The sequence below is a fragment of the Temnothorax americanus genome, unplaced genomic scaffold (genome assembly GCF_048541705.1).
Source record: "Temnothorax americanus isolate GAGA-0224 unplaced genomic scaffold, ASM4854170v1 Scaffold113, whole genome shotgun sequence".
In the NCBI taxonomy this organism is placed as follows: Eukaryota; Metazoa; Arthropoda; class Insecta; order Hymenoptera; family Formicidae; genus Temnothorax; species Temnothorax americanus.
The window spans coordinates 8,831-33,937 of NW_027509246.1; the positions used below are offsets into that span (position 1 = coordinate 8,831).

The following is a 25,107-nucleotide window of genomic DNA, read 5'->3' on the forward strand; positions in this document are numbered from 1 at the left end:
TCTCCTTTACATGTTCATCCTGCCTCCCATTACCTTTTACTACATATCCCAAGTAGCAGAATTTTCTCACCTCCTCAATTATCCTACCCTTCCACCTCCAACTCACTTTTTTCCATTTTCCTCCCCCTTTTCTGCATTTCATTACCTTCGTTTTTTCACTGTTCAATACCAATCCCTTTCTGTCCAAATACCCCTCCAGTTTTCCCATCATTCCTTTCATATCTTCCTCATTCTCCGCCAACATCGCTATATCATCTGCATAAGCCGATGTATATATCTTTCTCCCTCCCAGCTTTATTCCACCCCAGCCCCCTCTTTTCAGTTCATCGTCAATGTCCGCCAGCAGCAAGGTGAACAGAATTGGACTTAACGGACACCCTTGTCTGACTCCCCTTCCTGTCCAAAATCTCTCTCCCATCTCCTCTCCCACTCTTACTCTACATATCGTCTCCCCCAGCAGTTCTTTACACCTCTCCACCAAGCCCTCCCTTACTCCCCTTTTTCTCATGGCTTCCACTAGAATCCTCCTGTCCACCGAGTCAAAAGCTGCTTTTAAGTCCACGAACATCACCACCATCTTCCCTTTCTTCCCATTTACTTGCCTGTTTATCAGGTAATTCAGTACGTAAATGTTGTCCGTGGTCCCAACCCCTCTTCTGAACCCTGTCTGACTCGGTGGCAGCAAGCCCTTCTCTTCCACCTCCTTCCTCAACCTTTCCGCCAACACGGCAGCATACACTTTGTATGCCGTTTGTGCTAACGTCACTTCTCTGTAGTCCCCCACTCTCTCCCCCTCCCCCTTCTTTCCTATAGGCACTATAATTCCCTCCCTCCAATCTTCCGGCCAACTCTCTCTTTTCCACACTCTATTGCACACTTCCAATAGCCATTCTTTCACTACCTCCCCTCCAAACTTTCAAACCTCATTTGGAATTCCATCACTTCCCATCGCTTTTCTCTCTCTAAGCTTCCTCACTACCTCCCACACCTCTTCTCTCTTTATCTCCTCTTCCTCCCTTTTCTCCCCTCTTCTTGTTCCCATCACCACCCTCCCATTCACTCTTCCCAACAGCTCTTTAAAGTACCCATCCCATTCTTGCATACTAATTTCCTCATTCACCCTCCTTCTCCTCTTTCTCTCCCTGTTTACCACCTTCCATACCTGCCTTTCCGTCCTGACCTCTTTTACTTCCGCTTCCCATTTCTCCACTTCTCTTCTTTTCTTCCTTTTACATAGCTTCTTGTATCGCTGTTTTTCCTCCCTGTAACTGTCCCCCTCTCCCCCTTCCCTTCTCCATTTCCTTAACATGTTGCCAACTCTCTTTTTTCCCTCCCTACATTCCTTATCCCACCAGCCCCTTCCTCCGCTTTTTTTGTCCCTCCCATTCACTTCCCTTAATACCTCCCTTATCCTCCCCTTCAACCCCTGCCACTCCTCCTCCACTCCCCCTCCCCGAGCTTGCCTGTCCCCCAATAACTCTCTAAATTTTTCCCTGCCCTCTTCTGACCAGTCCCCTCTCCCACTTCCGCTCTTTCCCCCTTCCCCTTATCCATACCTTCCTCCCACCTAGAGACCCTCCAGGGAGAGACTGGCCAACACGCCGCCATTTGCATGCAAACAGGAAATAGGATTGTACGCGGCAAAAATTAAAGTGTGCCAGTTTAAAATATCATATATATATATATATATATATATATATATATATATAAAAGTGTATATTATTTTAAATATAAAAATAACAAAACGCAATAAAAAAATAATAAAACATTACTAAAGGAATTAGAAACAGATAAATAAGTGCTCAAATATTATTTGTGTGTATAGTTATAAAAGATTTCAAATAAAATACAAATATCTACACGGTTCTACTTTGGACATTTTTTAGTAAAAAATAAAAACAAAAAGAATTTAACAAATCCAGCAATAATATTTTGTTAACAGCAATATCCTTCTATTAATAACTTGTATTTTGCTTTTATATTAACGGTATTAAATAAATGATTTAACAGTGCTTAGCTTTTATTTGAATGTTTATTATTCTTTCTATAATTATGTACCTATTTTTAGAGCTATTATTGTATTTGTTAACAAAATATTACTTTAAGATTAAAAATAATTTTACTTGTTATAAATTGGTTAACAAAGAGCTCTCTATAATATTAAAAATAATGTAAACTTTATTGTAAAAATCAATATCTTATAAAATTATAATTCTGAAGTACAATCTATAATCAAAACTATAAAAAAAGTAAAGAACTATAAAAGAAGTAAAAAGATACACGAAAGAGAAATATATAAACAGTAAATAACCAAGACAGCACACATGTCCAAAAGCGGTACATAAGACGTGTAAAACATCTTTTAGACATCTTTTAAACGTCTTACGAAAAAATGGCTAAAAGACGTCTTATGTCCCGATTTTGGACATGGTGCTGTCTGAGTAATAAATCACATTATCGTTATTAATAGGTATATTTATTTGAAATATTCCATTGATTGATGTTTTCACTCTTGCAAAATTGAACGCAATTTATTTGTTAGCTCCATCTAAAAAAGAAAAACAATTAAAATTACTTTAAATTAAATAGATATTTATAAATTAGATTTATTAATTAGATAATTATAAAGATGTTAAATGTTTATGACCATAGCACTGAAGAAAGTCTGATAATAAGTGTGTTCATAAAAATAATAAAACAAACCTAGATAGCACAAAATATCCTAGAAGCATTCTAAATATGTCCTTGGACATCCTGAAAAATGCTTCAGGATATCCTTCAGATATCCTGGAGGTCCCTAGGATATCTTATACTATCAAGAAAATTATAAATTAAAATTACAAATTTTATTTTATTAAATTATGCATTGCCATGCTTTTACTTGCAAAAATAACAGATTTATCTTGTCGTAATTTATGAGATGAAATTTTCATACGAAACATATAAAATCTACATATTATTTTTTCTTTTAAATTGTGGCACTTAGGTAAGAAATATTTAATTTTTTGACATTTTTCAATAAAGAAATGTTTTAACTTAACTCTACTATTTTGATGTTTGCTATACTTAAGAAAAACTCGGAATATTTTTTCCATCTGTAAAAAGAAACGCAATGTCGCAGAATTAAGGAAAAATAGAGAATTGGTGTGCCAAGCTCTAAGCCGTGTAAGTAGATGATAAAAAGCATTACTGCTTCTCATTGATCCAGTAGCTGAAATACATGTAATACACACTTTTTGATTTTTGAAAATACTTCTAAGTATATATCCACCAATGTGATGTATTTTATTTAAGTCTGTTTTACTCCAAGTAATTACTGTTGTATTTAAATCATTATTAATGTTTTCATAAACAGAGTTATCAATTAAGGAACTTTCTAAATCGTGGTTTACAGTCAATACATCAAAGAAATCTGAAAAAAATGAACTGTCATCTTCTTCATAACTGCTATTACTAACATTCTTCATAAACTGAGACACTGTAATTAATTTTAAATTATTTTTAAACTGAAGTGCATTAGGAATAACATTTTTACGTCTTACAGTAGAAAAAAAGTTTTCGATACAATCTTGCGTCAGTCGTGCAGGTAAAAAAAATTTAAAATTTTGTTCGTTTATCAAAATCAAACTCAAGTCTAAAACTGTAGATGTTAATAATATAACTGCAGCTTGAAATGGTTTCCAATTCTCTTTTTCTCCAACTTTTATTTGAGTAAATAAGTTAATTACCTCATGTAAAAAATCTCTAGTTTCTAAAAGTTTTTTGGGATTTAAAGAGCTAAGAGCAAGAGAAACATTTCTACTCGCCATAATATCATACCAACGCCTTAAAAAATCTATAAACCATGCAGTGGTTTGCCGAGTATCATGTTGATCATTATCTGCTAAAAACTTTAAGGAAGAACTGACATCTCAATTAATAACTTTCAATGCATTTGAAACTTTCATTTTTTGAAAGTGATCTTTTGATACTAAATTCTCCTCTCGCATATTTGGAGCTAATTTAATATCACATTCTTTATCAGCCTCTATAATATCAAATAAATGACTAGCTTTAACTTCATCGCAAGGTAATTGATATTTTATTACAAATTCATTTGGAATTTTAAAATTAAATTTTAGTAAAGCCCTACATATATTTTTTAAAGCATGTGGTACATCAGAGTAAAAAAAACAATTTTCTTTCGGTGTTACAAATATGTTGAACGTAATTGACAACTTTAGAACGTCGAGACACTACATTAAATTTTTTCCACATAGATTGATTATTTGGTCTCATATCTGATGTAATTGCATGTACAACAAGACCTACGTTTTCAGCTTTCTGTATTAATTCCTCGCAAATTGACTTTAAAATATCACCACGCGTTGAATTAGCTGTAAAAAATATGCAACTACTTGTTTCCAGCGACCGGCCAATCCAGCTAACATGAAACAAAGAGCATGAGTCGCATTTCCTTCATGTTCAGGTAAAGTTACTTTTCCATAAAAACTGTCAGTAGCTACATCATACTGTTTACCAGGAGTGATGCTCATTTCATCCAAAATTAAAACGCAATTTTTATCATAATCATTTTTAAATCGTGAAACTTCAATTCGCATAAAATCGAAAATTTCATTGCAAATTCCACTTTTTAATATTAAACTCTGTAACTTTCTTCTGAGAGTACGCTGACTAGGTAAAGGATAATTTTGTTTTAATAATTCATTATAACCTGTTGTGCCACAAGTGAATTTTAATTTAAATGCTCGTATTAATGTTTCTTTACTCCAAGAAGATATTTTTTTTAAGTTTATTTTGTAACAAGTGCACTTGGTCGTCGTTCAATACGCTTCTTAAAATATAAGATTTATTTTTACATACTTCTTGCTGTAATCTTTTTACTTTATTCTTTGTTCGAAATAATTCACTCTTCATTACATTTTTCAATTTATTACTTTTTTTTTAATGACTGCTTCATTTTTGTTAATTTTCTTTCAAGTTTTCGCACTTGCGAACAATTACAGACAGTATCAGTGTTGCATATTGATGCTACTTCTTTTTCTTTATCAAGTGTTTCTTCTCCTCGTACCAATTCACCTCTTTCTTTGAATTGTATTTTTTCTTCATTTTCTATTTGTTCTTCTCCTTCTTCTAATTGTATTCTTTCTTCATTTTCTATTTGTTCTTCTCCTTCTTCTAATTGTATTCTTTCTTCATTTTCTATTTGTTTTTTTCCTTCTTCTAATTGTAATATTTTTTCATTCTGTAAATGCTCTTCATGTACTTCAGCAACATCAACAAATTCTATAATACGAAAAATATAGACAAAATTTTTACGTTAAAAACAAAAGTTTATTATAACGCAATTATTTTACCAAAATCTGCAAAAATTGTTATTTTATATTTATATTTTGATTTATATGTATGTATGTATGTAAGTGTTTATTGCATTTCCCCGCAGAGCTTACAAGACGTTTTTTAACGAAGAACGTACCCAAACTTCTTACAATAGTTCCCCTTCGTTTATTTCCTGGCCCTGTGCGACCTCACAATAAATCTTGTTCCCTTCCCTTAGCCCTCTCCTCTTCCTTTCCGTCTTCGTTCGTCTCCCTCCACCTCTTCCTGTCTCAGCTCTTCCTTCCTGTCTGTCTCCTGCCCTGGGTCTGTTGATCCTCTTCCCCGCTCCTGTGGAGTTTCTCCTCCGTCTCTCTCGTGCTCTCCTCCACCTCCTACCTCCTCTCACTCCTGCTCTCCTCCTCTCCTCCACTCTCTCTCCTATTCTAACTTCCCCTCCCTCTCTCTCTCTTATCTTCGCCTCCACCTATCTGTCCTCAGCTATCTTTACCCTTAGACTCTTTCTCGCTTTCCTTCTTTCCTCTAGCACCCTCCCCTTCTCCTCCTCCTCCCGCGCCTAGCCATCAACGTTATCTCCTCCCATTTATACCTCATCCCATTTTCCCTCCTCCTCCTTCCATTCTATCTCCCTTCCATCCACCCACAGTCTCCTGTTTTCCACCCTCGCTCTTCTTCCCTTGTCCCTCTCTTCCTTCGCCTTCTCCAGCATCCTCCATCTTGCCCTCCTCTCTTCCATCGAAAGGTCCTCGTCTACCCCAATCCCCCACCTCTGCCTAACCTCTCCAAATCTTCCCAGCAACTCTGCCCTTTCCCTCTCATCCTCCATCTCCACTATCAAAACCTCTCTCCCTCCTTCCCCTTTCCTTTCCCAGACCCTTCTAATCTTTGGCTCTTTCCCCAGTACCTTCTCTGCTACCCGTACCATCATGCTCCTCCTTTCTTCCGCGTCCCTCCCATCCAACCCTCTCCATACTACATTCTTCTTTCTTCTCTCTTTTTGCTCTCTCTCTTCCTCCAGCCTCTTTACCCTCTCCTTTAGTCTGCTCGCCTTCTCTTCCTCTTCCTTCCTCCTTCTCTCAATCTCCTCCCTCGCCCCTTCTCCTTTCTCTTTACCTCCCCTCTTCTCCAAATCCTCGCTTCTCCGCTTCTCCAATCTCCAGCCTTCCCCTTGACCAAGCATCCTCTCCCTCTCCTTCCTTTCCTCTTTTTCCTCTCTTTCTTTCCTTTCCCTTTTTCTCCTCACTTCCTCCTCCCTGGCTTCTGCCGCCCTCCGCGCTCTATTCCTCTCTTCTGCTCCCTCCTCCTCCCTACTTTTTTCCTCCGGTCCTTCCTTGCCCTCCTTGGCCGCTCTTTCTTCTCTGTAGCCTCTGTCTTCCTTCTCCCTGCTCGCTCTCCCTTCTGTTTCCTTTTTATTCCCATCCTTCCTTCTCCCCCCTTTTTTCTCCCCCTGTGTATGCCCTCTTGCCGCGTACTTGTTTTCTTCCTCCTTTCTCCTTTCTTCCTCGCTGGCCACCTCCTCCCACCAGTCTCTTCCCCACCCCTTCTCACTCCAACCTCCCTCGCTGCCTTCCGTTCCAGCCTCCTCCGTCATCTCCTTTCTTGCCACTCCCCTGTTACTCCTCTTCATCCTCGCTGGTTCCTTTTCCCTCCCTCTCCACCCGCTGCTCTCATCCGTCTCTTTTTCCTCCTCCTCATCCTGCTCCTCGCTTTCCTCGCCCCGCCAGCGCCCCTCCTCCAGCCTCTCCATCCTCACTCTAATCTCCTTTAATTTCTTTCTGATGTCTTTTCCTTCCCGTCTTATTTCTTCCCTGATTTCCTGGCCTATCTTCCTAACTTCTTTCCTGATCTCCTCCACCCACTCTGTCTCCTCCGACCTTTGCCCCATCCCTGCCATCGTCTCTTTTCCTGTCCCTGTATAAACAAGCCGTATGTTATTCATTGAACCTCTCTTCTCCCTCTATCTCCGTCCGTCTCCGCCTCCTCCTCGTCCTTCTTGTTCCTCCTCTACTTACAGTTCTCCGTCCGCTCCTCCACGGTTTTTCTCCTTCGCATTTCCCTTAAACCTTTTCCGTTCACTTTCTGTATACTTTCCTCCTTTACACTTCAAACCTCTGCCAGTGCGTCCAACTTTTCTCGGTTCCCTACCTCTCCTCTCAGTCGTACCAACCCTTTTCAGCTACTATCCAGCGCCGCCGTCTCAACTTTCTTCCTCTTGCTACGCCCTCTAGCCTCTCCGCTTTCCCCACACAACCTCTCGCCCGTTGCTGTCCCGCGCTGCCGTATCTACTTTCCTCCTCCTACCGCGCCCTCTATCCTCACCGCTCCCCTTGCCAACCTCTCTTCCGTCTGCACACCATTTCGCTCCGCGCTCATCACCCTCGGCGCGCCTGCGCGAGCGCCGCGTGATCTCGCGTCAGTTCTGCTGCCCCCGCTCGTCTCCCCCCTCTCGCTCCATCAGCCTCTCTCCTAACCTCCATATCACTCAGCCCTTTTCATCCTCCGTTTCTCTCTTCCTGCTTCGATTTTCCGGTCTCCTTCACTTCCTCATCTTCCTCTATGCCCTCTCCATCCAATCCGCCTCCTCCGGCCTCTCTCTCTCCCTTCTCTCTCCTCTCGCACCACTTTCTCCGCTCCTCTCTCCTTGGGCCGTCCACCACGTCCAAGTCCGTATCACGATCTCCATATTTTGATTTATAAAAACCAGTTAATAAAATAATTATTGTAAAACAACAAGTTTTTGTTATTATATGAATGATTTAAAAACATTTCATTAAATATAAGAATATAACCAGTAAATTATTAAAATTTACAGATATGCACAACGCATGCCTACACATGCACACATGCGCACGCGGACATTTAAGTCAAAATCTTATTATTAAAAAATACATACCATAATTTGGAATAGGTTGTTGTATGACATAAAAGTCCTGTTCACTACTTTTAAAAATAGTTGGAATTGCTGTAGATTTTAATCTCTTTCTTCCATTACGTGTCTTTTCCCACATTTCTTTTGTGAAATGAACCTTCAACATATCATGTAAATAAAAATTTTATAAAATTTATTTTAGTATTTCATAAACATCTACTTTTAAAAAGTTATAAATTTACAATTTAAATAAATTTTACTTTATAAATTATTAAATATTTTTATGTATTAAAAGAAAATTATTTAATTAAAAAAGTTGACTTATTTTGTGAACACACACATACATACAATTATATCATATGAACTAATATGTAAATAAGATTTTAACTTGAATAAAATTATAAAATAAAAAATGCTGTAATTTTTAAGTATAATTAAATATACTTCTTTTCGCATGAGTATAATCAAATCAAATTTATATGGAGATTATTTTTAAGTTTTATTAGTGGTATATATAGCAAAATCTAAATATCGAAATGACACATAACATAGATGTGTGTCAAGATTTTTTAGAAAACTGTATTGCTTAGAATATATATTCTTATGGTAAGTGATATTTTATGTACTTATTCCCAATATAAAATTAAAATTTAATATAATACTAAATATAGATATAAATCCAGACAATCAAATCTGTCAAAATAAATTTTGCAAAGTATCTGTTACAAATTTTGTTGGCAAAATGGCAGTAGAAATGTATTAAACAAAATCAATTAATAGTATAATGGCAGATTGATTATCAGACAGTTTTTCTCCCTGGTCCTCAATCTCTGAAGCGAGCTTCATGACTTTAGATACTGCAACCCGATTTCCCTCGGTCTCGCTAGCCGAAGGAGCGCGGCTGCAATTGGATTGACTTACCGCCAGACGATAGCTCAAAAGGGAATACCGAGGTCAGATTTCTTACCGTAATTCCTGTATCTAAGGTCTTGGACGATATCTTGCGATTGGGCGCCAGGTGCGATTATAGACGCGCACCACGTCTCGGCAATGCTCACCGTAGCCTCAATGGCCTCGTCGCGAGCTCAGGGCGAAAGTCCGCGCAAAAGAGGTGGAGGTGGAGAAGGAGCGTGACACAACCGACACACGAAATAAAGCTCGGCAATAAACAATATTAAGTAGGTATATTTCACATAATAGGCAAACAAATCGTGTCGGAAAACCAGGGCCGGACGTCGCTCAAATGCCCGGTACCAACGCGGCAATCAGCTCGGCCGTTAGCGCGCGCGGAGTGCGTGATGTTTACGCCCGCGAGACTCCCTTCGCGAACGAAGCTCTCAAGCGAGCCCCGCAATCTCGGTCTGGATACGCGCAACCACGCGGTAACGCCGATCCGCCCCCGTCTTAATCCCCCGATTTCGAACGCACGGCGATTCTTATACGCACGACATGAACGATCTTTATCCACCCGACATGACAATTCTCACCGACTCGACATCAACGATTTGCACACACACGACACAATATACGCAACGCCACGCAATGGCGCGCTCGCGAGATCCTTCCTCGAGCCGGCGCGACGATATTTGCCCGCGCACGCGACGCAAAATATCCGCGAGGCTCGCGATGCACCACAAGATGCCCAGCGCGGTCCCTCCCGACACGCACACGAGATTTCCGTACACGACACGCAACAATATACCCGAATACGCAACTCTAAACACAATATGCACCGGAGTGTATCGCCCGCGGCACGCCTCCGTCCACGATTCACAAAGCACGAACGGCGATAGCCGCAAATTGACTGCCGATCGTACGCGAGCTTTCGAGTAGGGTTTTCAGAAAGGTTTCTGGCTACGATCTCGGCCGGCCACGGGCCCGCGATCCCGACAAACAGCCGCGATAATTTTCCCGGCACCCACGACGGCGGGAGCCGGTAGCTAAATACGACACGTAATCAGGCCGATTCACACGGTAATCTATTCGATATACACGTTTACTTGCGCCGGGTCGCGACCGAAATCGAGCCCACAATTACTTGGTAGCACCGGAGTGGAGATCTTACAAGTCTGGCTGTTCGCTGCTGCTCGGCGGCGTCGGGGCGCTCGTCCAGGTGTGGCTCCTCGTCAACGGCTCGATCGACAGTGAGCAGTGAAGAGTGGTCCGTTCGGCGGGACTACGCTGGGCCCCCGCACTTGTGCCCTCAAGCTCGCGGTTCTTCCGCCCCGCTGATTGGTCGTGTGCGTCGCCCTGTTTGCGACGTTGCAGACAATTTTCCGCCATTTTCCCGCGGCCCATTTGATTTGACTGCTGGTTGCGCGCGGGCCCCTCGCGGTTTCCCGCCCGGCTGGCCAGGCCGTGGCGGCGCCGCTCGGCCCTCGGGGCGCCGTCGGGGGAAGTGTGCGGGTCGCCCACCCGCGCTGCAGTCGCGGTGGTGCACCCATGTTTATGCTGCGGCGGGGCCGTGTTATGCTGTGCGAGACATTCCTGGCGCTTTTCCAGCGGCAGGCCCCGGTAACCCGCCCGTCGGTCCGACCCCTCCGCCGTACGTCCTCCGAGCGCCCGTTCTTCCCTCGTCGCGACTAACGTCGGTACATTAGGTCGTGATCCCACGCTCCGGCACCACCTGTCATCCTCATGTGTTCCTGAAAAATAATATCGGAGCATGATTTTTTCGCGCTACGCCGGTGTTGTTCGCATCGTTTTACTGTTGCCAGCATTGTCGTAGCCGTCAAAGACGATGACGCAATAATCTCCATAATGTTTTTGAACGTAATTCACGTACGCAGAACAAATGTCTCTGTATGATTTGTTGCAGCTCCAAAGGACACGGTGTAATAAGAAGCCTCCATCTATAACATACGTGGTGTCTACTTCTGGAATAACAGTTTCCGTACATTCTTGAAAAATTTTATACATCGCCGATTTATTCGTTTTTCTCATTCCTGCCTCGTAAAACAAGAGTAGAGGAAACGGAGCAAGTTCATATTGCAAGAATACAGGAAGATCCTCATCCTTCTTTTTCGCAATGATAATTCTCTGGAATATCATTAAAGGATCTATTACTGCTCGTTTGTCATGGACCTTGATTGAAGAGTTTACAGCCAGTGATTGCACTCTATTACTGCGTTTCATATGTACATCCTTGAAACTCTTGTCGATTATAGAGTCCATACTAGACTCTCATCCATTCTCTCGCGCAAGAAAGCAATTTATAATTTCTTGATCCCCGATGACTCCGCTGCTTAAAAAACATAATTTCGTTTGATATTTTAAAAGGGTTGTGAGTTTCTAGCCATTCACCAAGCTTTTTCACGTCTTCATTATCTCGTTGCATTCTTGTTTCTCGGGCCTCTACATGTTGCTCTCCAGACGTAAATTGGACTTTACAATACTCCTCGAAACTTGCACAGATATCGTGAAGAATTGGCATTGTAATAACGAAGGACGTGAGGGTTTTGTCCGTTATACCTCTCATGACCGGACCTCTTTTGATTTTAAATTCTCTGTTGAGTGTTTGTTCAATTGTCTGATCTGACCATGTACCCGTCCAGAATTTCTTAGTACGCTTCATTGTGAAGTAGCCACGTTTACAAAACATTTTGTATTCGACTGCATCTAGTTTCGATTGCAATTGTACCATGTCTTGCAAATAAATTTGACAGGATTTTGCGCAATGAAAATGGCCACTTGCGTGAAAAAATGGAACCATACGCCTTACCGCAAGCAAATGCTTCTTCCAGTTTCTTTCTCTCTCTGCCTGTATAAATATTTTAACAATAGTGATTATGTGGAAATATTGCATCCACAATTTAGCAGTCGGCCCATAGTTCTCAATTTCCAAGAATTGTTGCTCCAGCTTTAATGAAAGTTCTGTTAAAATTGGGTCCACGTCGATATCTTTTGCAGTAAGGAGGTGATTTTCAAAATCTATCAATCTCGCAGCTACAGTTATTTGTTCGACGGGCGTTAAAGGTACGGATTTCAATACAATTTTTGCAAGAGCTAGCTGAACGAGTAAGTGGCCTCTGACAGCTCTAGCATAGGCATGACCTTGAAGCATTTTGTCAACGGAATTTGGTGCGTATATTAAAGAAGATTTTTTAGGCCGCTCCCTGCCATGATAAATCCTATTGTGCCCAAGAAAGACATGAGAATGTGGAAGCCTCCAAGTCTCACCACAACGTTACGCAAGCCCGAGTTGTCTCCTGCACACGCAACAATATCTCTTGCTTTTATGTATTATGGCTGGTCAAATGTGACAATCGTTGTTTTCAGACCGATTTCTTCAGATTTTTTGACAGCCATAAGCAATGCGGTATAGACAGTATCATAATTGCTTGGAGATGCGTTAATAAAAGGGAGAAATAAGACCTTAGTGACTTCAGCGGTTTTATGACTCATCAAACGTTCATGAAATCCTCTCCAGCCAGAAATATTGGGCCGTTTTTCATATTTTGCGCACATCCAAAGCACATCTGAATTTGTTGGCATTTCAATGCTTCTATCACAAGACACGACAGTTTTCAATTCTTCATTTAAATTTTTGAAAATAAACGATTTCAATCCTACGTCACATTTTTTTTCGAAAATTTGTAATTCGACTACCCCTTTCTTTTCTACACATGATGATTTCTTAAATACCTTCACTTTATCGATGTCTGTCGACGTCTGTAAGATTGCCGATGCAGGAGTGACGCATTGTATGCCACCCATGCTGTGGAATGTATTTAGACCGTCGATAGTGTTGATGTTAAAATCAGTGTTATCAAATACAAATTGGCAAAATGATTGTGGCAAGATTTGATCTTTTGGTGCCATCAGTAGCAACGATTCTAGGACTCTGACATCACTGAAGAGACGCAAATTCCCAATTTTGACAAAATATCCATAAGAGATTTTGAGCCTATTTTTTTATATATGTATGCTCCGATGCTAAGTTGAATCGGCGATAAAAATGATCTTGGTCGAGTTGCCGATATTATGCTGTAGAGCAATTGTAGTGCATTTTTTTGCAGCGTTTCGGTTGGTTTTCTCTTTTTTGTTATTATTTCCTGCAATAACAATGTCAGAGATTCTGGAATAATATCATCCACGTTGGCTAAAAAAGCATGCCTATCAGGATACATAGAAGTATCATAAAACTGTCCCCGAATATCTGCTCGTATAATTTCAGCTGCTTTTCGTATTACTCGATTTTTTTCCTCACGATCATCAGCCACCCGACTTTCATACCACGTATCACTTAAAATCGCATATCCAGTATTTTTAAAGCACAATGTGGGAATTTGTTTATGAGTAACTGTCATAATTATTTCATCGCCATACTTCTCTTTCAGTTTCGTTTTTACGGTATTCATACTCAGAGTTTCATGGCCGGAGTCAGTAATCAAATCTATAAGCTCGTTAATTGAAAATTAGCATTCTTCCGAATTTTCTAAATAATCGAAAATGATCTGCATGGAAGATGAAATATCATTTGAAAGAGATCGACCTACTTGCTTTGTCATACATATTGGTTCACTCTATCTTCTGTAACAATCTCGATGATATACCGCTTTAGAAGACACCAAATCTAAAGTTGTCGAGATACGTGCAGCCACTTCACGACCCTATTCATCGTTGCGTTTTTTTGCGACTTCTCTCAAATAATCAAGTAAACTCTGTTTTTTTACTGTACAAACAATTTGCTTCAATCGTTGTGGACGTTTTTTTTTTTAGTTTTATAAAAGTCATTGTCGATAACACCTTTGCAAAAAAAACACGTGTTCCAAAAATCGAATAATTCTTTTTCACTTTTCAACATTTTCTTCCATGTAGATTTATCAGTAGAAGTGGATGCTTCATCTCTTTCTTTTCTTTTTAAATCAGCTGTGATACTGTTCCTTCTCGTATAAGTTTTCCGACATTTTTTATGCACGCGCACAGAAGTTAATTGCATTATCAAGGGACTCTTCCCATCTTCTCGCAATTTCTTACAATCGAGAATCGTCTGCAATCCTTTTCCCTTAACTTCGAAGAGTGTTTGTGTAGAATCTCTCTCATTGCAGATGAAACACTTAATTCATGTGCCATGTTTCGCTATGCCTTCACCTGAGAAAGTTCATAAATATTATTATAAATGTTCGTTACAGTTCAATTTCCCATTATTTTTATTATTTATTATTATTATTATTATTATTATTATTATTATTATTATTATTATTATTATTATTATTATTATTATTATTATTATTATTATTATTATTATTATTATTATTATTATTATTATTATTATTATTATTATTATTATTATTATTATTATTATTATTATTATTATTATTATTATTATTATTGTATTTTATTTTATTTACGTTTTGACATTAATATTTGTTTATGAATTTTACTTTAGGTTATGTACGCAGTTTTTTATGTTTTTATTGGTTTAATTTATTAGTATATCAACAATAAATATGCATCCCTTACTTGCACTGTGTGCTCGCTTCTGCATATGAAACAGAAATTTGTTGCGGCCACTTTCGACGCCCTATATCTCGAATACTACCCGTCTTAAAAATTTAACCCAAAGACCAACGGGAAGCTTACATCATGTATAATGAGATTTGAAACTTACGCCGATCGCAAAAATTTCCAAATAAATTTTTTCGACAATATTTCAATCCTTAAAAATTACGGTAAACTGGGGAAAAAAGAGCAACATTATTCTAGCATCTGTTGTTGGTATAATTGTTGGTCACATATTAATGCCGAATATACTGTTTTTCAGGAAATTTTATAAGCTTCAAATTTGGTCTGAAACATTTTGTACGTATCTCTCATAGAAACTGAGAAAATTACAAAAAAGGGTGGCAAACTCTATAAGAAAGGCATAATTAAAATGACAATTTTTTAAAAACTTTCATTTCAAAACCGGTTCCACTGCAAGATCACATACATATGGATATAAATTTTTGAAAAAATGTCGATATTATTTTTTCTAAAGTAATTTTATGTCACGTTTTGTAAAAAAAACTATAAATTATTAAGAAATTTTTAACATAAACAAATATTTAAAAGGCTATATCTCTGGAAGTATTCATCACAAAAGGTCAAATAAAAAATCATTTTAAAGATAATTTAATAAACTTCAAGAAACATGTTTATTTTTAAAAAAAAGATAACTCAGAAGTCCGCCAATTTGAGAAGTGTACCTAAAAACCGCTTCTTTTACGGATATCAAAAATACTATTAGTCGTGTGCAAATCGGTCAAAAACCAAAATAATGAAAATTTAATAACCTTTCTATTTGATTTTAACAATTTTTTACGTACGATTACCCATTTCCGACTTATATTGCGAGGAAATATTTATTTTCATAATTTCCGAAAGTCAAAATTTCATTTAAACCGTAATATTTCCAGAAATATTAGTCGCGCGGTATAACATAAATAATGCATTTTGTAGGTAATTTAATTTTCTTTCATTTTTATTGTATGCATTTTTTACTTTCGGACAGCCAGAACTGAGATATTTTGAAAAAAACGCTCAAAGAAACAGCTCTTTCCTCATTTGTCCAATGCTTCAAAAAAATCTATTTTGGGAACTAATGGTCGTACAAAGTTCTACAAAAAACCAAATTGCGAGGTATTTTATCAGCTACATTTTCGCTCTGAATGTTCTTTCTCGTGAAACTAATAATTTCCGAGTTATTCGCAAAAATCTCATTTTTGTATTCTATTTTTCAAGATAGCGCAGCCGGCTCACGCTCTATGTATGGGGACTTTTAGTATGTTTAAAAAAACACTAAAATAAACCTGTATACTAATTTCCAGCTTGCCGGCAATTTTTTCATCCAAAAATCTTAATTTGACTGGGCTAGTTACCGATTTCTATCTTAACAAATCTCCGTGATTGCTCTAATTTTCGTAAATTTTGTGATATCAATTAAACTGAAATTTGTTTTTAGGGATAAAGTGTCATTAAAGGAAGGTTGGTATTGAATTTGGTGATGATTTTGGTGAAGGGGTTACCGATTTCTGTTTTAACAAATCTTGGTGTTTGTTCTAATTTCCGTACATTTTTTTCATTTCGCTCATAAAGCTTCCTCTATGACTATGAGGAAGCCAAACTAATAAATACTAATAATTATGCATCAAGTAAAATACAAGCTTCCTCTTAAAAGAAGCTTTGGTAGTGATCTGTAATAATGAGGAAGCAATGTGAAGTTTCTAATTTGCACATACTTTTCTTTTATTTATTTTTTAAAGATATATAAAATGATTTTAATAAATCGACTGGATTATAGCTTTTTTTTAATAATAAGTCAAGATAGAAATAAATGATAAAGAAAGTCTTTTATTTAGTTTAGTACGCAGAATAATGAGGAGAATCGATTTACACGAAAAAAATATATACCTATGATTCCATTTAAAGAAAAGTACAATTAGATCTTGCAAATGCATTGATATATTAAAAAAATATGGGACGTGAGAACGTGTAACTTGGACGTGGTGAACGGCCCAAGGAGAGAGGAGCGGAAAAAGTGGTGCGAGAGGAGAGAGAAGGGAGAGAGAGAGGCCGGAGGAGGCGGATTGGATGGAGAGGGCATAGAGCAAGATGAGGAAATGAAGGAGACGGGAAAATCGAAGCAGGAGGAGATGGGCGGGATCGAAGGAACGGAGGTAGCAGCCCAGGTTACACGACGAGGGAGCTGAGCGAGTTGGTAGCAGGGAGTATCGATCGGGCGATCGATTAACCTGTCGAGACAGAGGGTTTGGCGATGGTGGCGCGGCAGGTGCGGAACAGAGCAGGAAGTCGGCTCGACAGATCGATGGATCGAACGATTGAAAGGGCCGGACAGATAGATAGGTGATGGAAAGAGAAGGAGAGAAGGCGACGTAGAAGTGGAACGAGGAAGGGGAGGAAGTGACGAGCGTGCGTGAGCTGGACTTTGGTTGGCAAAAAGAAAGAAGGGGAGTGGGAAGGGTGAAGATGGACGAAGATAAAGCGGTGGAGGCGAGGGTATGGATACGGACGAGGACGAGGGCCATAGGAAGAAAAAAGAGTAAGAGTGAGGTAGGATGGAAAGGAGAAAGGGTCTGGGAAAGGAAAGGGGAGGGAGGGAAAGAGGTTTTGATAGTGGAGATGGAGGATGAGAGGGAGAGGGCAGAGTTGCTGGGAAGATTTGGAGAGGTTAGGCAGAGGTGGGGGATTGGGGTGGACGAGGACCTTTCGATGGAAGAGAGGAGGGCAAGGTGGAGGATGCTGGAGAAGGCGAAGGAAGAGAGGGACAAGGGAAGAAGAACGAGGGTGGAAAACAGGAGACTGTGGGTGGATGGAAGGGAGATAGAATGGAAGGAGGAGGAGGGAAAGTAGGAGGAGGTATAAATGGGAGGGGATAACGTTGATGGCTAGGCGCGGGAATGAGAAGGAGAAAGGGAGGGTGCTAGAGGAAAGAAGAAAAGCGAGAAAGAGTCTAAGGGTAAAGATAGCTGAGGACCGATAGGTGGAGGCGAGGATAAGAGAGAGAGAGGGAGGGAAAGTTAGAATAGAAGAGAGAGTGGAGGAGAGGAGGAGAGCAGGAGTGAGAGGAGGTAGGAGGTGGAGGAGAGCACGAGAGAGACGGAGGAGAAACTCCGCAGGAGCGGGGAAGAGGATCAACAGACCCAGGGCAGGAGACAGACAGGAAGGAAGAGCTGAGACAGGAAGAGGTGGAGGGAGACGAACGAAGACGTGAAGGAAGAGGAGAGGGCTAAGGGAAGGGAAAAAGATTTATTGTGAGGTCGCACTAAGAGATTATATGTAAAGGGTTGGGAACGTCCCTACAAAACGCCTTGCAACCCTGAGGGGAGTCAATAAATATATCTATCTATTAAAAAAATATGGTTCTACACAGATGAAAGATGATATTAAATAGTGAAAGATTTTTCTCTATTGCTTCTTCTATTTTAACTTAGAAAAAAGCTATGATGTAACCCAGTTACTATAATCACATTGTATACACAGGGTGTCTAATAGTAGGTTTCCACCTCTCGTGGAATAATAGTTTTTTTTAAGAAATTAATTAATAAAGATTAGCGGCGATTGTAAGTACACGGCAAGGAAAAGACAGCTTAAGGTTACGCGCCATTATACTGTTTTCGCAGTTGCTACGTTTGCGGCGAAGCATTGGGGGGGGGGGCGTGCGTCTAGCAATCGCTAGAGTTGATCAAGAAACAATCGCAAAGGGTTCGTAACGTTATTGGACTGTTATTTGCAACTAAAGGCTGCCTTTCGATATTCACTGCCAGTACTGAAAATCTACAGTTTATTTCATATACAATTTTCAAATGGCTCCGAGGATTAAAATTTAGTATGAAGAATATAGGGAAGCCGTAACAGGGTGTTCGTGTTGAATTATTTTTAATAGACAATTATTATAACCATAGTGAACTGCGCGCCGACAAATCGTCAGACTTGAAACACAATTTTTATTGGCGTAGTAAAATTACCTCCCTCTCTAATTAAATTGTTACAATTTAATTTATGATGCTAAGCATCTAAAAACTGTAAAAAAATTATAGTGAAAAATATTACCTTAGCCAGGATTCGAATCTGAAACTTATTTCCTTTATTCCGTGAAGGGTGTCGTACCAATTCGACCACTGAGGCATGTGGTAATATTTACCGTAAAAACCTATTATAAAAATCATAACGATTTAATTGAGGGAGGGGGGATTTACTACTTCAATTAGGATTGTGTTTCAAGTCTGACGATTTGTCGGCGCGCAATTTACTATGGTTGGAAAAATATTTGTCTATTAAATCTATATATATAAAACAAAGTCGGGTTAGTTATACCATTTATAACTCAAAAACGGCTGGGCCGAATTTTTACCACAAGTATATGAAATAAGGGTAGAATTTTCCGGAATAGCAGAATAACTATTAAAATATCGGAAAAATTCACGTAAAAAAAAAATTAATCTAAAAAGATATCCAAATACATAGAAAAAAAAGGCATGTTAAGTCGATACTCGCATATCTCGAAGTTTATTGTTGCCGCTTTTCCGCGATGCCAATTGGTTCTCTCGCTGCGCTTACTTCAGTTGCAGCTGTCATCGTATATTTTGACAGTTGTGTGTATCAAGAAGTTAATAGTGTAATAGTAATAGCATAATGTTAAAGCTAAATAGCGCGCGCGAAGCGTGGTGTCTAGTACATAGAAAAAATACATAGAGGGAGGGAGAGAGAGTGAGAGGGAGGGGGAGGAGAGGGGAAGGGGGAGGGGAAGGGAGAGGGGAAGGGGGAGGGGAAGGGGGAGGGGAAAGGGGAGAGGAAGGGGGAGGGGAAGGGGGAGGGGTGAGAAAGAGAAAGAAAGAGACTATTTGCGTGTTTTAATACACATGTTCTCCGGGGCGAAGCCCGGCGGGGCATGCTAGTTAAAAATAATAAAACACGAACATCCTGTTACGGCTTTCCTTGCCCTGATCTTTATACTACTTTTTTATAATATTTATTTTTACGAGTTCGCATTTGTATATTTTGTTTGTGCTTATTTATAATAAAAGCAATAAGTTTCAACTATAACGTAAAGTTTAATGTCATTTTGTCTATTCATGATAAAATAACAATTATTCATAATTAATTAGAGAAGATGCCATTTCTGGTCGGGTTGGATATTTTGGCCTAATAATAGCTTAATAATAATATTTTTGTGTGAATTATTTATATTTTTTTTAACTCAGTAAATTGTGTAAACAATATTATTTAATTTTAACAACTTGTCGATTATTATCTTATACGTTTGCTCTTTACAGCATTCATAATCAACTCCTATATTCAATTGGTTAAGTTAGGTTGAAAGGTTGCATAATATGCATAAAAAGTTACACCTCACCAATTTTATCGCCACTTAAATATGTTGTAGGGGAAGTCTTTCTGAGTAATTCCACGCAAGAAAAAAGTAGGAGACGGCAGAAAGATTCAGAAGAAATAGCAAATTAAAGTAATAATAAGTCGGTCAATTCGATTGTTGACAAAATATCCATGACTTTTCACGCGAACTAAAGTCTACCCCCACCCACCCTTAATGATTGCGCTCACATATGTACTGTCTACACACATATCAGCAAATTACTTCCCTTAGTACTGACAATGAAAAGAATAACATATTATTACAGCATATACAAACTTTAATGTCAAACTTCAATTTATTTATCTTCTAAACTCTAAACTAATACCCCTCACTTTTTCTTGCGTAGAATTACTCAGAAAAAACCCCTACAATATAATTAAGTAGCGATAAAATCGGTGAAGTGTAACCTTTTATGCATATTTACCGGTTAAAATAATAAAAGTAAAATTAGACGTGACCAAAGGATTTTTGTGTTTTAGAGTTCACGCGATCGGTACGCGCGACGACATCAGTGAACTAGGTATCTCTGTCGCGATAAATCGATTTCAATCGAAAATCATCTGATGACGACTGTCTCTCTCACACACTTGATGTCACTATGTTACAGGCAATGTCCGACAGCACGCGTTGACCAGCATCGTTGAGCGAAGCTACTGAGAGATACACTCGTCACACATTCGCTTGTTCACACGCAAATTTACTACTGCTCTAACATGTCGGACCTTGCCAAGCCCTGATCGTCCGATCAGCAATGTGTGTCGATTCTCTTCGCTAAGTATACTTCATTCTTCCGGACGTGAACGGTCTCTGCTTTTCTCAACAAAAAGAACACACAAATCAGATCCACGAGACGGGGCGGGAAAATCACAAACTTTGATGTAAACGTGCGAGTTATGTCAGTGCTGATCGATGATTCGAATCGAAGATTCACGATCACAGAAGGTTAGATATAAACTAGGAGTAATGTAAAAAGTACAGGATTTGCAGTATATATCTAGATTTCTATAATGAAATGGCGATCGAGAATTTCTAATCTAATAAATATTTTGTTTGTATTCGACTTTTATGCATCAAAAACAGAACCTTTATAAATATTTATACGCGATGATTATTCCTATAAAGAGTTGATAATGGCAGTTCGTTTGTATCAATGGTGTTTGGTGCGGTCATATATGCAACAGTTAAATTTCTCTAATATTTAACCATATTTCATGATTTAGTTTATTATAAGTGTACGGCTTAATTGCTTCATGCTCAAAAACAAAAAGATTCAAGGAACCGCTTATTATAAAACATATTCGTGGAGATGTGTATGTCATAATTTTGTCATAATTTTTTAGAACACGGCATATTTCTATTAAATTTTTTAAAGAAATTTGTCTAAAAATATCCATGTAATGTTAAGTAAATTTTTAACACTTAACCTGTTATTGAATTTGTGTCATTTTCCAACATCTGGCAGTATTTAATATGTTGAATAGGAAGGCAAGAATTATTGAAATGTTTAGAATTTTTACATTTCTTAACATTTTTTAATGAAATTTGAAACATATTTATTACGGCGTCTGCTTAAAGGTTTTCAGTTTTAATTAATATTTGTAAATTATATAATACACAATAAAATAAATTTTATCTTATTCTTGAAATATATATTATACAAAAAAGATACAAAGAAGTGTGATTAACGGTATTGTTGTGATTTGATATTGTTTTATTGTATCGTTATTTCAGCATCAATCGAAACATATGATTCATACCTCTGTGAAGTGGAATGTTATAAAATTGACCGTATATTCGCTATTTTACAGTTGATCAAAAGTTAATATTGCTACAACTTCCACAAAACGTTTGATTTCTGCAGTCAAAGTTCACAAATCTTATATATCTGACTATTACTTCTTACATAAAATAAATAGAAATACCAAATAAGTTCTATTCCTTTTTTATTTGGTGTTTCCTTCACTTAATCTAGTATCGTTGTGAGTGCGTGCCATGTGCGAGCGACTTTGCAATATTTAAGTATTATTAATTGTATATGAGAATACAATAAAAAATATTATATTTTGACAATAAAATATATTTTACTTGTCTTATCTGCAAATATGCAAAAAATAGATATATAAACTATAAAAGATATATTTGTAACTTTAATAACTTTTTTGTAAGACACACTCAACTCATGGTGGATTGAGGTTAGCAGATATCAAATATATAAAAAAAAATTTTTCACAATTTTTCTACTTTCTAAACTACCTCTACATGCAAAAAACAACCTTAAACTTAAAAACGTCGTAATCTAATTTCCTGTTATTTATTCTGATCTAAATTGTAGAAAAAATATTCTAGAACATGCAGGTATAGGGTAAATTCGGGTAAGATGGCCATAGAGAAAAAATGGCCAACTCATGTTCATTCGATGTTTCATGGCGAGCTAGATTGAAAGAACATAAGTTGGCCATCTTTTTTCTATAGCTATCTTACCCGAGTTTACCCTATTGTAAAAAATTTACGAATCATTACTACGCTTATAGACTACCCCTACATTGAAGAAAACATCCCTGTAGTTAAGAAACGTTACAAGTCGAAAATCTAGCTTACATCATTCTCAAATGAGAAGAATTTTATTAGGATATGGAAACCACCCCGAGCCATCCTGTTGAAGATTAGCCATCCCCAAATCACTCTTCTGTCTAAACTTTATGTTCATTTTTCATTTTTTCGTGATTTTGGCACTTTTTGACAGAGTGTGTAGCTGAAGGGTTGCTATCCTCAAGTTCGGCAATTTCTTTGTATTTAGAATTTACTATCTTATCTATTTTTCTCTTTAAAATGAGACCTAACAAAATCGATGTGTTAATTTTTATGGAAGATAGGTACTTACATTTTTTTAAAGTAGGTGAAACGTATGTGTCTCCCACTGGCCGTTAAAAGATTAATTGGAAAAATTTTACTGATACTTCTCCCTTTTTCTCTCCGCCTACTTTATTGGAGGTGAAAGAATAGAATCTCGAGCTCGAATGATTTAAAACATGCTTCCATTGAAAGAGTATCACTATCTTTCTCCATTTTCATGTTTTAGAGTCGTTTAATTTACGTAAGAAATAACAACCGGATATATATAGAATTTGTGAATTTTGACTGTTTGTAGAAGTCAAACAAACTTACGGAGATTGCGGCAATATTAACTTTTGATCAGCATCACGTCATAAACTATAAAATAGCAAAATTACAGCCACTTTCATCGAAAGACATGTTCCATAAGAATTACGCGGAGTCCTTTGCGTTTCATTAAATTTTTCCTAAAATGAAGAAATATCATAAGTATTAATATTTGTCCAATCATTTAAATGGTAAGGAGTAGGATGCACACACACAATGTTGTGAAGATCATAGAGCAGAATTACCTATATCTTTAAATTCTTTTTTCTCGTCATTAAGTTAGTACATTTGAATTATTTGACTTTTTTATTTTCTTATACGATTAGCTTTATTTTAATGTGAATGCTTTTTTCTAAATAAGCTTTTTCTATAATTCAATACAATTCGAAAAAAAGACAGTTTTTTGTAACTTTGCATTTTCGTAACTCTTGATAAAATTAAAATTTTTTTATTATTATAGTTTATTTATTTTTGAAAAAAAAATTATAAAAATCAGTTCAGTTTACTTTCCAAGAAAAATATACGGAAAAGTAAAAAAAATATATAATTTTACAGGGAAATGCTTCTAAAGTATTGATGTCATAATTTTATCTATTTCAATTACTTATCTTCCCTTTTTTACCTATTTTAAATCAAGGTTGAAAGTAGGGGAGACCGGGGTAAATGTGCATAAAAAGACCCCACCTGCCAATGACCTTGATCTTGACATATGTTGTCAAGGTCACCCTCCTGAGTGACCTTCAGAAGTTTTTAGCCGGCGGTCGTTATTCATTAAAAACTATTAACGAAAAAAGTTTCGAAAATATAGCAGCTAATTTGAGTATTGGGAGGCATAAACGACTATTACGTTATTTTTTGTAAATATATGTTGTCAAGGTCACCATTCTGAGTGACCTTCAGAAGGTTTTAGCCGTCGTTCGTTATTCGTTAAAAAATTATTAACAAAAAAAGTTTGGAAAATACGTAGGTTAGATGATGCGCTTTAAAAGTATTTAACTGTTTAAAGCGCGTCATCTGACCTATGTAGATTAGTGACGCGCTTTAAACAGTTAAATACTTGTAAAGCGCGTTATCTAACCTACGTATTTTCCAAACTTTTTTTGTTAATAACTTTTTAACGAATAACGACCGCCGGCTAAAAACTTTTGAAGGTCACTCAGGAGGGTGACTTTGACAACATATGTCAAGGTCAAGGTCAGTAAGAGATGTTTTGACAGTTCTGTCCCGGGAGCTCCGGGGGGGAGCGGGGCAGGGGGGACTCAATGGCGAGGGGAAGCGGGGGGGAGGACTCGTTGGTGAGGGGGGAGCGAAGGGGGGTCGGCGAGCGTGTCGGGACATATTTATTAAATATTAATAAACATATCTCTCTCTCTCTCGTATTGACAAGGGGTACCGCCGAGGGGGGGGGGGTATGTGTCTACTTCTACGCTGAGAATGGTCCGCGGGGGGGAGGGGGTTGTCACGTTATCGGCGCGGGGGTATTACAAAGGCGCCGTTCGGCTGCTAGAATTTTATCGGACAATATAAACAAAACAGCGAGTTAGACACTTGACTCTGCAATGATCTCACCCTTCTAGAACATGCGAGCCGCCATTCGGTTACGGCGTCTCACTACAAAAGCGAGCGTCGATGGCCCGACGACGGTTTGAAGATTATATAGCCGAGGTAAACAATTGATAAAATTTGTCACCGATGACGATTTAACCGTTGCGGAGTTTTGTTCATGTTTTTTTCTAGGAAGAACCGCTGCCGATTACGATTTAACCGTCGCGGCGGTATTCGGTTATGGCGCGGCATATTACAAAAAGCGAGCGCCAATGTCCGGCTGCTGGAATGTATAAACAAAATATGTTTAACGATAATTATA

At 38.2% G+C, this 25,107-nt stretch overlaps 2 protein-coding genes and 1 long non-coding RNA gene across 4 annotated transcripts in view; 1 reads left to right on the plus strand and 2 right to left on the minus strand.

Moving 5' to 3' along the window:
* Positions 1–2,246: 2,246 nt before the first annotated feature.
* On the minus strand, positions 2,247–8,382 carry LOC143908730 (uncharacterized). Its single transcript, XR_013260231.1, has 3 exons — positions 8,231–8,382; positions 4,864–5,363; positions 2,247–2,548 (listed from the first exon to the last, which is right to left on the minus strand). It is a non-coding gene; the product is annotated as an uncharacterized LOC143908730 (long non-coding RNA).
* LOC143908729 (uncharacterized) lies at positions 5,627–8,032 on the minus strand. The gene has a single exon (XM_077426493.1). The coding sequence runs from the start codon at positions 7,274–7,276 to the stop codon at positions 5,921–5,923; it is 1,356 nt and encodes a 451-aa protein (XP_077282619.1). The 5' UTR covers positions 7,277–8,032; the 3' UTR covers positions 5,627–5,920.
* A 12,163-nt stretch (positions 8,383–20,545) lies between the features above and the next one.
* Positions 20,546–25,107, plus strand: part of LOC143908724 (uncharacterized) — a 243,088-nt gene continuing 238,526 nt past the window's right edge. The window contains exon 1 of one of the 2 annotated variants that reach the window (XM_077426489.1): positions 20,546–21,023. In XM_077426489.1, coding sequence (XP_077282615.1) covers positions 20,991–21,023 — 33 coding nt within the window. In that variant the 5' untranslated portion in view covers positions 20,546–20,990. The remainder of the gene's footprint in view (positions 21,024–25,107) is intronic. The other variant, XM_077426490.1, reaches the window with a different exon arrangement.